We start from the raw sequence: 13,528 nt of genomic DNA, 5'->3' as shown, positions 1-13,528 counted from the left end.
TCTTTACCTTAACAAAGTGATGCCAAGCAATCTGAGGGAAAAAAAAAAAAAACCACAAATGAAAACATGTCCCACAAAAGAAGAAAGTGTCTTCACATTTCCCAGTATCCAGTAGAAATTATTGAGCCTGATTTGGTAATCCATTCAATTCAAGGTTGTTTTGATAGCCACACCATGCTGGGGGGGGCACAGCACAGGAGAATTATTAACTTAATCCTCCTGCCTTGTTTGTTTGATGCTGCCTCAGTCCAGTGCAAGTCAATAAAACTTTGTGCACCAACAGACACAACTTCCAGCACCCGCCAGATAGGCCAAAATGGGGATTAGAAAAGCTGCCTTTCTCTTTATTTTCTTGCTCAGCTCAGGTAAGAGTCCTTTGCCTCCTGCTTGCCTGATTGAGACTGGGGCCAAACACTAGCTGAAGGTAGGTCCCTAAATCAATGTGTCACTGTTTCCTGGACAATGATGGGTTTGGGCCTTGCTGGTCAGAAAGAGCTGCTGTTGAGCAAAGTGAGAGCTGTGGTTGCCCCAGAGTTGTGTTCATTAGCAACACCAGAAGACCAGCTGCCTTGGTGTCTGCATGGGCAACTAATGGCCCCAGGCAAACCTTTCCCATGGCCAGAGATGGGGACACCCTTAGGAAGCAGCCTGTCAAAGGCTTGTGGAAAACCCACAGCAGTCAGTGAGAAGTTCTCTCTAATTTCAGCAGGCTTTGGATCAAATGCTAAAGGTAAAGCTGTGTTTACTGCCAAACATTGTTAAGCACAGTGATACTGATTTTCATCCTTTATGACAGGAGTTTTAAAGCTTTGAAATGGAATATTTAAAACAAAATTACAAATTAACAGGCTCCTTTATATTCCAACAATGTCACATTTTCTGTTGTCAAACACTTACAATAAAATGTTCTCCCTCGTTTTCCTGAGGGCAGTAGGTAGAAATTTATTCCCCAGTAAGCTAGATCACCTTTTCCAGGAATATGTCCAGAATTCTTTCTTACAGTTCCAAAAGATGATAGGTGTTCCACTGATGGTAATATGTGGATTTCAAGCTTATCTACAAATTCTGTAAATAAATATTCCATATGTAGTATATATTTCAAAATTTCAATCAGATACCACGCTTGTACTTTGAAATTACAAATAATTGCATTGCACTTAAATGACTTTTTAAAAGTACTGATAAATACATATCAGTAAAGTTTTTATGAGTTTTTAATAGTTCAGGTCAGAATACTAGGGACATATAATTGTATGATTGTCCCAGGTTATAAAAGACAACTGAGAAAGTGGGGGATTTTATTTGTTCATTGTTATCAGCTCTATTTGACTTGCTCAAAAGTGATGGTCCACAACTGCCTTAAAGCCCATTTTTCTTTTTTCTGGGTTAGTACTGGTCAAATCTGGAAAGATGCTTATGGAAATTAAGAAATTTGCTTGTTCACTAGTTTGAATATTCTGTTCGATGATCCTGGGCAAAATATCTGGGTTTATATAGATTTTAGTCAGACTAATATATTCCCCGATGCATTTAAAATCTCTTATATTCTTTTCTTAAGTTTACACTTTGCAGTGTTTTTCAGGCAACCAGCACCACCTTTTCTTTTCTACTATCTGTGTTTCTGCCAATCTATGTTGACTTTTAGTTTATGCATGTCATCCAAATTCCCATGTATTCATTCTCAATCCAACTGTAATAAATTTTTTATCTTATAGTCACTGAAAAGGAATAATATCCATAGTAGAGCTCTTTGAAAAAATACAGAATTGTAAGATGAGTAAGTAAAGTTTGGAAAGGAGTACTTTCTTTTTCTAGTCCCCTGGAACAGTGGCCTCAGTTAAGTTAGGAAAAAATTCAGGAAAGGAAGCAAAAAAGTTTGTTTGCTAACTCCACCAGGAGAAATTAGTAGGCTAGACTATTGGTGCTCTGCATAGTCCTGCTGTAACAGTAGGACTAGATATGGGAAGCCTCGGTGTCAGGGATTTCATAAGACATGCAGGTTTTATAGCATTGAGCCAACTCTGCAAAGAGACACACAAAATGCCCTCAGACAAGGAGTAATCTTATTTTCATTAGTCGCCAAAATATCTTTTATTTTGAGTGAATGTGTGTCATATGGAGGTAGGTGATGAATGGCCCATATGTCATGGGAATTAGTAACACTGGAGTGATGCTGCAGTGAATTCAGCCCTAATATGAGTGTGTAAATGAAAAATTCCCAACATTACCTGTGAGCATGCTGTACAAAATTATGAACTTCCTGCATCTGTCAATAATAATCTATATTGAAAAAAATGAAATAATTTAACCATATGACCAATTAAACTCACTTGTGCAATACTGTAACCTGATGCTGGAGACAGAAATAAACTCTTGTAGAAATTAGAAACAGAAACATAGAATCTCTTTAGATAAAAAAAGAAAAAAATCAATTAGGTGGTAAACTCTATTGTGAGCCACAGTATTTTAGAGGTGTGTTAGAATTATTAGCAGGTAGACAATATAATTTTTATGCATATGTCACTTTCAGATCTAACAATACAAACTGATTTACTAATTTAAAATCTTGGGTTAATTTGTTGCAACAGAGATGTAGCCTGACAATTTCATTACTATGTCTGCTCAACCCATTGCAATAAAACAATGGTGGGCATTGTAAAAAGCTGTATAGTAACTTTGTGATTAAGGTGTCTTGCTCTAAGGGCAGGACATCTTGGGACAAACAACTAGACAGTGACCAATGAAGTTGCAGGGACTGCACAATCTGCATGACAGGCAATAATCTCCCATCCACCTAATTCATGCTTCTCCAAAACCTTGATATGGGTATCACTTCCCTTCATCTTTCTCTGATCGGTGTTGACACCACTTAGTCTCTCTCTCCGTTTCCCCTCACTCTTGTTTCCCATTTTTTACTTTTAGCTTCAAACTCATGCATAACTCTAATCAGAATTGCCTCTACATCTTTCTTCTGCCTCTTTCTTCCCATGACATGTTGCAGTCATTCAGCTGTGATTCTGTCAGGAGACAGAAATAACCTCAGAGTTTATCATCTTTTACCCAGAATTATGCAAAATAAATTGTGTCTCCACCTGTCCAAGCTACATGGAAAATGGGACTGAAATCCAGAGATCTTCTAAACTGCAGAATTCTCATTTGTAATGTCTGATCCCTTTCCTTCCCTTCTAGTGAAAGCAGATATACTGGATGACTATTCAAGAACAGATGGTGTTTGGATACTTACACGAAACAAACAGTTTTATGAGACAAATAATGAAAAAGAATGTGCAGACAAATGTGAAGCTGAAAGAAATTTTACCTGCAGGTAATCTCTGTTGAATCTTAAAACTGTGCCACTGTGGGTGTCTGCATATCAATGATATGTTCCTACCTTTACTCAGAACCACATCCCTATTCTGCTGCAGCTCTGCCTACAGCAGTGTCTCCCATGCTGTGCCTTTAGCTTGTGACTTATCTCCAGCCATAAATTACCACAAGATCACGTAAAGAGTGGATTTACAACATACTACTCATTTTATAGTAAATGTTTAAGTTCCTGTTCTTGCCCAACATGACATGGAGAACTGACTGAGCCTCTCTAGCTGGATGCTGATTTTTTTCACGAGAGTGCAAGGTTTCTAGTTCATTGTAGGGACAGTAACTAACCTGAGCAGCTAGGATGATGTTGATAATGTTTTGCCAATGCAGTTTCTAGTTTCCCACACAATAATTTATTCATGCTGTCATATATCCTGAAAAAGTGAGCCACTTGAGAGTAGTAGATAACCCTGACCTCTTACTCATCTAAAATATTGAGTACAGTATCTGAAATATAAGAATGAATATAAGATAGTGCTAGAAAATTAATAATTTATAGAAAAATACTTATGAGTTAAATAATTTGAATTGAATTTAAAATATTGCTTCCTATGTCAATATTTCTTCCTTCTCAATTTCAACAGGGCTTTCCTATTTACCAGGAAAAAGCTACAGTGTTTAACACTGGCTGAAAATGCTAAAATGACAGTGACATTTACCAGCACAGACACAGTTCTTTATGAGAAGATAAGTACGTGTACAGTAAGATGTTACTCATATTTACTCATCAAGGCCATTCTAATGGCATCCTTCTCTTCTCTGCTGCAGTGCTGGAGCAAATTCCGGTATAGGGCAGAAAACTAATAGAGAATTTGGGGGGCATACAGGAAGAAGCCAAGCTGCTAAAAATGCTGTTCAAGAAGGATCAAATACCAAGGCCTACATCCTTGGTGTTTGCCTTCCTCCCAGACCCAGTTACATGGTCTTCACCTCCTCTCCCTGGGTGTCAGATGTGTCCAGCTTTATTATTTAGACAGGCTACAATCATTTAGGAGGAGCCCTAAAGCATTTTTTCCTAGCAGATTGGTCTCCTCTCCTTGCTCTAACACTTCCATTTCATATTTTGAGGTTTGGGGAGATTCTTCTTGTGCAAACAAGAATGGGGAAAAGGAAGGGGAAATCAAGATCACTGATCTCAATAACTGGAAACTTTTCAGTATTGCCAATAAAAGCACCATCGACATGATTTGCACTCTCTGCCCTGGAATCCCACTAGAAAAACACCTGGGAGAGTCTGAGGCCAAGATGAATCAAAAGTTTGGGGGCCACTTATGTGACAAGTGTGTTTTGATAACTAAGTATTTTCTGGCTTAAAGGGATAGCTGGATGATACCCACACTGCAAATGTGTTTATGAACAATGCTTTTCCAAGAATCCCCAGCTACTGGGGAAAGACATTCCTATTTATCCCAGTATTATTATAGTATAAGCCTGCATTATTTTCACATCAAAAACTTGATATAGCTGTTCTCTTGATTATACAGCTTTATAACAATGCTTCAGAAATTTTTCTCTTTAGATGCCTAGCAGCTGTAACTAATTTCTTTTAAAATACATTATAGAATGTTTGCAGGCACAAGAGGTTCAAAACATGAGTAAAACATGGTCCATCATGTACAGATGAGCTTTAGTTATATCTGCAGATTTTCAGTACCAGGAAATGAATGTTGTAACACCACTGAATTTACAAATTTGATTCCATTTCAGTTTACCTCATGCAGTGTAAAAGAGGGATTGGGACAGACTACAGAGGAACAGAAGCCAAGACTCAGAGGGGTATTCCATGCCAGAAGTGGGCAGAAAAAACACCCCACAAACCAAAGTATGTGCCTATTTACATTTCTTTTTGCTGTTCTGAATCTTTTCCAAGTTTCCTCATCTTCATATATATATACAGATAGTACGAGTTATCAAATCCTGTTGTCAGGTGACTAGTAAAAACAGCTTTATCTTTATCTGTTTTGTTACTTTTGACTACTGTAATGATCTGGATAAGGAAATGATGCATTGTCAGCTAGAGAAGTTGTGTCTATATGTGAGGTGTCTGAAGCAGATTAAATGCTCCTTCTCCCAACACAATGAAGATTTTTGCTGTTGGTAACAGTGGGGTCAGCATTACTCTCCTCTGTATAAAGTGATATCTGTCCAACTCTAGGCCCCCCCTACCTGCCATACAGATAGTCAAAAAACCAAACAAAAACAAAAACCAAAAAATTGAGAAAAGTATCCAAGGGCCAAATGGATCTGGCTAGGTAGAATCTTCTCAGGGCTGGCTGACATTGGGCTCACTGAAGCAAGTGGGGAAGCAGAGGTCCTGTGTCCTCTCTTCTATGCTGAAGCTTTATTTAAAAAAATTATTTTGTTTTTATTCTAATTAAATACACTCAGATACTCTTGTTCAGAAAATTTAAAAGCAATTTAGTCTTCTCTGGGAAGATTGCTGTAGGAAGAAGCCCAGCTTCACTTGCTTCAGATCTGCGTGAGACCCAGTTATGTTTGGTGAATAGTCTCTAGAAATACACAACTTTTAAAGCAGCTCCAGTAAGAAAAACACATGAGAGAGCCACAGGTTGTAGTGAGCTGCTTAGATCAACTGGATGCACGTATTAAAGACAACAATTGTCCTTTGAGACTGTCATTGTCTTTACAGGCTGTAAGCTCACTTCTTACTGGCAACTGGGACTAGGGAGAAAGCTACTAATAATTGTAGTTAGGAATGATTTTTTGGTTTTCATTTATGGCTTACAATGGGAAATCAGTTTCCCTCATTTTTACTGTGAATGAATAAAACTCACAGCTAGCTGAGCAGCTTAGATGTTTCCCTTCTGTGCCACTAAAGTACTGGCATTAAAATAGAAATTTAATACTATTACAGTTATACACCTGAAAAAAACCCCAATGCAGGGTTGGAAGAAAATTACTGCAGAAACCCTGATGCAGATGAAAGTGGACCCTGGTGTTACACAACAGATCCTGCTATGAGATTTGATTACTGTGCCATCCCAGAGTGTGAGGACCAGGTCACGCACACTGAAGAAGGTATATTTACTTTTCAGAGAAGGGATGTTCAATTAGGTAATATTATTCCTGCTAATTTTTTTTGTGCTTTATTTTAACAGGTTTTTTTTTTTTTTCAAATTAGTATTTAAATCAAGATGAACTTAAGAAGTTCTCAACAGAAAGGTAGTTTTCCTAATTGGCTTGAGTTATCAAAGTTATTTTGTAAATACGGAATAACTAAATTTGCTGATATTGTTTGCTTTATCTGCCTTGTTACATTTGACTCTACTGGCAGAGAACTGCAAAGATCTGGATAAGAACTATATTGCTCTTACACCAGCAATTTATTTAATTGTAACAAGGGTAGAGACTGACCCAAGTGCTGTGCAACACACTGAACTCCCATTGCTAACAGTACATGCAGACACATGACAAATTCCTCCCTGCAAGTGAAATATATTCCTGAAGCATTTTTGATTTAGCCAGGCTGTAATGCACAGTTTCCTGAATTCCTTTCATTGTTAGCTGGAGCAAACCCCACTTGTCCTTTCAGCATAATCTTCCATGAATAGGCTGGTGCGTTCCTCGCTTCGTTTTCCTTCTGCCTAGGACCTACGGGGGAATGCATGCAGTGTAACGGTGAGGATTACCGCGGAGAAGTTTCGAGAACAGAGTCTGGACTGGAGTGCCAGCACTGGGATGTCCAAGAGCCTCATATGCATGGATTTATCCTGAAACAGTGAGTGACACTCGCACAGAGCCTGCCTGCAGACAGCCTCATTGCTACACATGGCTGTTGCTGACTCACAAGCTTCTCTTCATTTTCAATGCACAGCTATCCAGACAAGGATCTGAAGATGAATTATTGCCGCAATCCTGATGGTGAACTTCGGCCCTGGTGTTTCACTACCAACCCGAATAAACGCTGGGAATATTGCAACATTCCTCGTTGTAGTGAGTCTGATTTCCTGAGATCACTCCAGAGGTAGCTCATTAAAATTATGCAGGGAGGGGAAAGAAAAGAAAACACAGTTCTGAGTAACCTAGAGGTATCTCTGTGAGTCAGGGAAAGTACACATTAATAAGCAGAATCACTCATTAAACTTCTATTATGTAAAATCATGTATGGTCAGTGAGGATGAAGGTGTCACAAAGTGCAGTATAGCCAAAGATGTTATGGAAAACGATAATTTGCCCTTAACCACTTTACTTTTCAACTTACCTGGGAGGCAAGACATGAAGGTTAAATCAGGTGGTAGTTTACTGCTGATTTGCTAACTCATAGAAATCATCTAAATTACCATGTGGCTATACTGTGATATTTTACCTGAATCTGATCTGCACAGCCAGCACTGCCTTTTTCATAGCAAGGCATGAATTCTGAGAAACAGGTTCAGGCCTCAGGAGTAAAACCTGGTATCAGTGAGCTAGCTTAACCCATTAAGTTGAGCACACTAAATCTGGATATTTCCAAGGCACTGAATTAAGAGGTAATATTCCCTACTGTAGAAGTGGATTGCACTTCAACAAAAAAACAATTATAAGTGTGTTTTTTCTCTGTAGAGATTGCTTTCTTATGCATCTGCACTTGCCAGTGCTCTAAGCAGTGGTGTGTGTTTGCTAGATGTAGTTCTCTTAGCATGCTCAATTACAGATGGCAGAATAACTATTTATAGACTTTTGTATAATAAGTTGTGACAGTTACCATAGAATTTCCATCCTGCACTTAAAACTTAAAGTTTAAGGAACATACCAACCTTTTAGGGTCATATTCATGTCCTTGGGGAATTCTGTATATTATGGGTATGTGCTGTAAATTCATTTTCCATTTGCCCTCTGCAGGTTCTATGGCTCTGATCATTACTCTTGTTTTCTTTGCTGTTCCCCACATGTCAGACCATTTCACTTTCTTTCTTTTTTTTCACTATTCCTTTTCTCCCTCTTCCCCAGATCACTGACTGCAGAGGTTCCTCTGAGGGCTGCTCTGCTTTCTCTCACAATTTCTTCTTGGTCCTTTCTGCCCTTCCACACTACCTGTGTGTATATATTACTGTACTCCATCTCACTTGGGTTTACAAGGCTGTACAAGACTGCTCACTGCCTTTCCTGTTCTGCTCTCAGGGGACAGTAGGCACAGAGTCTGGCTCAACCCAGCAAAGTTATTTACTGGCTGCTGTAAAAGGGCAGACACAGGACATCCATCTGGCAGTCTGGAGGCCCACAAAAATGTCCTCTTTGATTTTGACATGGCTTTTAACCAGTGTAACCTCTGCTGAAAGAAAAAAAAATACATTTTCAACATTACAGAAACAAAGGTGTTTATGTATTTTTGAAAGCACTACTTACCAGTATTTTCCTCCCCTTCCCTTTCCTTTTTTTTTCTTTTCCTGTTACAGCTACACCCCCACCAGTCTCTGGCCGAGAGTCCCAGTGTCTTTCAGGGAAAGGCGAAGACTATCGAGGAAGGATAGCCATCACCAAATCGGGAAATGCCTGTCAACACTGGAACACGCAGTTTCCTCACAAACATGGCTGGATTCCTGACAGATATCCCTGCAAGTACGCTGAGCCTCAGCATTCTAACAAATACCAAAGAACAGTTATTCCCTATCGATCCAGATGCAGAGGCAAGAGGAGGACAGGTTTTCCTCATTTATGCTGTTAAGTTGTAATTCTCAGTTTGTCAGTGCTCATTACTTCTGTTCAGATCTTGCTCTTCATTTTTTTTCTGCCTCCCTTTATTCTTATGTATTTTTCTCACTTGTCTCCTCCACATCCCACAGCAGAGCTATACTTAGTTCACTACTTTTATGTTAAAAATCCCCTAGCTGTGTTTTGGCACATTTTCAATGCATTACTCCTCTGAAGAGTGATGCTCCAAGGACAACATATTCCCATACATCCTTGTGCTCCAAGGTCAGAGGATTACTGATGTGCAGGAATAGCTGGGACTGATCTGGTTTATAGCTCTGTAGTTTGATCCTGAAAGTTTTCCTAAAAAGTAAAATCCTGTTCACTCTCACAGGGCAGAGTGCAGCATGCACCAGTGCTCCTTTGTAAACACTTCCAGTCTGTCACATCCAGCCTTGCCTGGCTCTTACTGTAATCTCAGGGATATCAGTGCCTTGTGTTTTGAAGTCAGCTCTTACTGCTGCACCTTGACCTCAACAACAAGAGCAGAAAGTGTAAGCATTGGAAAAGTTTTTCCTATATCTTCAGCATTCAGACCGTGAAGTTGAAGACCATTGGTTAGTCCCAAAGGAGTGATGCATGGGTCAATCAATCTCCAAAAGGAATAAATACACCACTGAGTTGAATTCTGTGTGCAGTAGTTGTTAATAGTCATGCACACAACTCTTCTGGATGAGTGGTTTAAAGTCAGTGTTCCTCTTTCCTGTTTCAAGGGGCTTAGAGGAAAACTACTGTAGAAACCCTAATGGAGAGAAGAAGCCTTGGTGTTACACCACCAACAGCAACATTAGATGGGAATATTGCACAATTCCTCCCTGTGACAGAGCAGAACAAGGGATTGCTGGTATGAATAGTAGAAAACAGTGAAAGATTTATTGTTTCACAATGGAAATGTATTAAATCTTTTTCTTTTTTTCAGTCACTTTGTCACTCTTAATGTTTGTCTTCCTGGCATGTTGCAAATTCTGACAAATATTAAACTTTCAGTGGTTAGGGAAATGCAGTGAAAGATGCAAATCACAAGCTGAATCGACAGAAGAATTACAGGATGAAAGATATTTATGTTTTTATATTCCTTTCTTCCCAAAGGTAGGCCAATTATAGCAAATTCATTGAAAAATGAAATGGCTTAAAGAGATGAAAAATTGCTAAACAAAATTAACTCCTATTTTTGGAAGTTAATCACAAATGAGAGGACAAGAGCTTTCAACGCAATTAAAAATCACATTGAAACATTCATTCATTTAAGCACAAAATTAACAAGTCTTACAATCAAAAGGATAATAGAGAGACTGAAGTTTAACATAATGTCTGTTTGAGAAATATAATGGGCAAAATCACCAATATCTAATCTTTGAGGATTTTGCATGAGAACTTTGTTATCTTTAATTCTGACATGTTCATTTATGCCAAAATGAAACTAACTCATGAACCCTTCACTGAAAAACATCTAACATAAGATGTTAAAACTGTGAGTTTTCTTTGGAAATGCCCTTCTGCAGGTGTGATGACTTCATTCATTTTTGTCATCCTTTGTGTTTGAGGCTTTCTTGTGCCTGCTCAGTAATAACATTAAAATTATGATGCCAAAGACCAGTTTCTGTTGTTTGCCACAGATGTGCCTGTACAAGCTCCCCTAACAGAGGAGTGCTACCGAGACAAAGGCCAGAGTTATCGTGGTACAACTTCAGTCACTGCCTCGGGAAGGAAGTGCCAGGCCTGGAGCTCCATGTTCCCACACAGGCACATAAAAACCCCGGACAGATTCCCGGACGCGTATGTTTATCTCCCCTCTTCTCGCTTTCTCCGTATTATCTTTGCACAGCTATGCTTTAAAACACTGCCAGGGAATATATCGATAAAAGAGAACTTTTCTAAGATACAGAAATGTCTTCTGTTAGTCTCATTTGTAAGAATTGTGTTTTCTTGTTATCTAAATTCTGAGTCAAATACAGCTGTGTCCCTTACTCTTAAATATGATCTTCTGCAACCAAGAACAGGAGACTTGCATCCAGAGACAAGGCACCTACTGAAATATGTGTTTTGTTTATGAATTGGAGACTTTTTGTTGTGGCCTTTCTAATGATTTAATCTGGGGGAGACACAGCATTTATGATAAAAAACACGCAGTCAGATATGTCATGTTTAGAAATAACAACTAAGTGTCCTTTGCAGTTGGAATTGGGCACCCAAAATTGTGTACACTGAAAAATCCCCCCTTGATTATCTTCCTCAGATTAACAAAACTGTACCAGGAATGACTGGAGCAATGACAAGCCAAGCAAAATCATTAATGTGCCAGTTTTTAGTAAGGGCAGGAGAGCAAGAGGATTACAATTACAGGAGCAATTGGGAGGAAATCCATCATGCTTAGTGGATTATAAGCAGGAAGGTTGATATTTTTCTATTTTTTTCCCTTTGTGTGCTGTCACTCTAAATAAATTGAAATTTTCAGTTATATTTTAGCATGAAAAAACTGGAATATCCTCAGAGGGGATGGATGATATCTTTCAAAAACATTTTAAAAAATTAAAATCGAGCTGGGAAAATGTGGAATTCATGTGTTCTGTCATATTCAGAGAAAAAGCATTGCAGTTCTTTTTTACTCTGAGACCGTGCTGTGATTCAGGAGAGGGAAATAATGAAACTCTGCAAATTATTGAAAAGAGAAGCTCTCCTTCCACATGCCCCAACAAGCACAGACACGGGAGTGGTCTCACTGAAGTCAGCAGAAATTGAGTTTTGGGGTGTAAGAGGGGATCAATTGCATAAACATTTGCATGTAATTCTTCTGAATATGAGAAGGAACCTTTTGACATCTATAAATTTTGGAAAAGCCTAAGTTTCCCTCAATAGTATGAATTTTCCCGCATATTTACTACTAATTCACACATTCTGTACTAATTCACAATTGTGTATGCTTACACACACCTACTTGTAAATTTTTTTTAAATTGCCATATGGGGCAATTATTTAGGTACTGAGTACATTGAAATATTACAGCCAGAGTATAAGCCAATAGTTGAATTGTTTCCTTATGTGTAAATATATTCAAGACTCCAATGCACATGTGAAATGCAACTCTTCACTAGCATCACAACCACAGATGTGCTTGCTGGTAAGAAGATACTTGGCCATAACTAAAACCAACAATAAATATATTTATTTGTACATAGTAGATGTGCATAGTACATCTTTATGTCAAGATATTCCTATGCTTACTTTCAGTCTTATGCAGCATAACTGTTGACTTTATTTGTGCAGGGATTTGAGGGACAACTATTGTAGAAACCCAGATGGTGACAGCAGCCCGTGGTGTTTCACCACTGACCCCAACACGCTATGGGAGTACTGCAATCTCAAGAGGTGCGATGATCATACACAAGAACCTGCATCAAATGCCTCCCCTGGAATGATGGAACAAAACATTGGCTCGACTACATCCACCACATCTGGTAACAGCTGGCTATAAGTGTCACCTCCTGTAGATTCTGTGGGTAAAGGAAATAGCAACCTATCAAAATTATTCTTGAGTGTCATGGTTTAACCACAGCCAGAAGCTAAGTACCATGCAGCTGCTCACTCATTCCTCCATCCCTTCTTTGGTGGGGAGGAGAATTTAAAAAAAAAAGTAAGACTCGTGAGATAACAATGGTTTAATAATTGAAATAAAATTATGGACAATAACTATAATAATAATAGCAGCAATAATCATCATAATAATTATAATAATAATAATAATAATAGCAATAATTGTAATGGAAACATGGGAGAGAGATAAAACCCAAGGAACAAAAGTGATGCACAATACAATTGCTGACCAATGCCCAGCCTGTCCCTGAGCAGCAATTAGTGACTCCATCCAGTGTATGTAATGCTTATGTATGTTGTTCTATGGGATGGAACATCCCTGTGGCCAGGCCAGGTCAGCTGTCCTGGCTGTGCTTCTGCCCAGCTTCTTGTGCACCTCCTTACTGGCAGAGAAGGGGAAGCTGAAAAGCCCTTGAGTTAGAATAAGCGCTACTTAGCAACAACCAAAATATCAGGGTGTTATAATTGTTATTCTGATATTAAACCTAAAACACAGCACTCTACCAGCTACTAAGAAGAAAATTAACTCTATCTAAGCCAAAACCAGGACACTGACTGGGTTTGCAATGTAACAATTAATCCTTCCTGCAGCTCTCAGATCTGTACTGCTGAACTGCTACAGGGCATATCCTAACTAAAGAGCAAGTGCTCTTTAGCTAGTATATGTCCTGCAGCCTATGTAATTTTACAGTGCATTTTGAAGGATGTCTTTTTCATTTAGGTGAACAAGAGGAAAACAGACATTTCTAGTATTTCTCTAGCTGTGTGCTATTGAAATATGTGACTGTTATTTATCATAAGAATTTTGCTTGTGTTGTGCTTTATGTTTTCAGGAGGGTGACCTTAGCTTGTATTGTTCAAAGGTAGC

The 13,528-nt window shown here is 38.7% G+C and overlaps 1 protein-coding gene across 1 annotated transcript; it reads left to right on the top strand.

Annotated features, from left to right (window-relative positions):
• The first annotated feature begins 312 nt into the window (after positions 1-312).
• On the top strand, positions 313-12,640 carry LOC121358681 (plasminogen-like). Its single transcript, XM_041477091.1, has 11 exons — positions 313-365; positions 3,190-3,325; positions 3,963-4,069; positions 5,086-5,200; positions 6,254-6,417; positions 6,988-7,117; positions 7,214-7,332; positions 8,775-8,937; positions 9,783-9,913; positions 10,686-10,845; positions 12,334-12,640. The coding sequence occupies exons 1-11, from the start codon at positions 317-319 to the stop codon at positions 12,539-12,541; spliced, it is 1,482 nt and encodes a 493-aa protein (XP_041333025.1). The 5' UTR covers positions 313-316; the 3' UTR covers positions 12,542-12,640.
• The last annotated feature ends 888 nt before the right edge of the window (positions 12,641-13,528 follow it).

Source organism: Pyrgilauda ruficollis, unplaced genomic scaffold (genome assembly GCF_017590135.1).
Source record: "Pyrgilauda ruficollis isolate IOZ18807 unplaced genomic scaffold, ASM1759013v1 scaffold4, whole genome shotgun sequence".
NCBI classification, from domain to species: Eukaryota; Metazoa; Chordata; class Aves; order Passeriformes; family Passeridae; genus Pyrgilauda; species Pyrgilauda ruficollis.
This window is presented reverse-complemented; position numbering and strand designations above follow the sequence as displayed.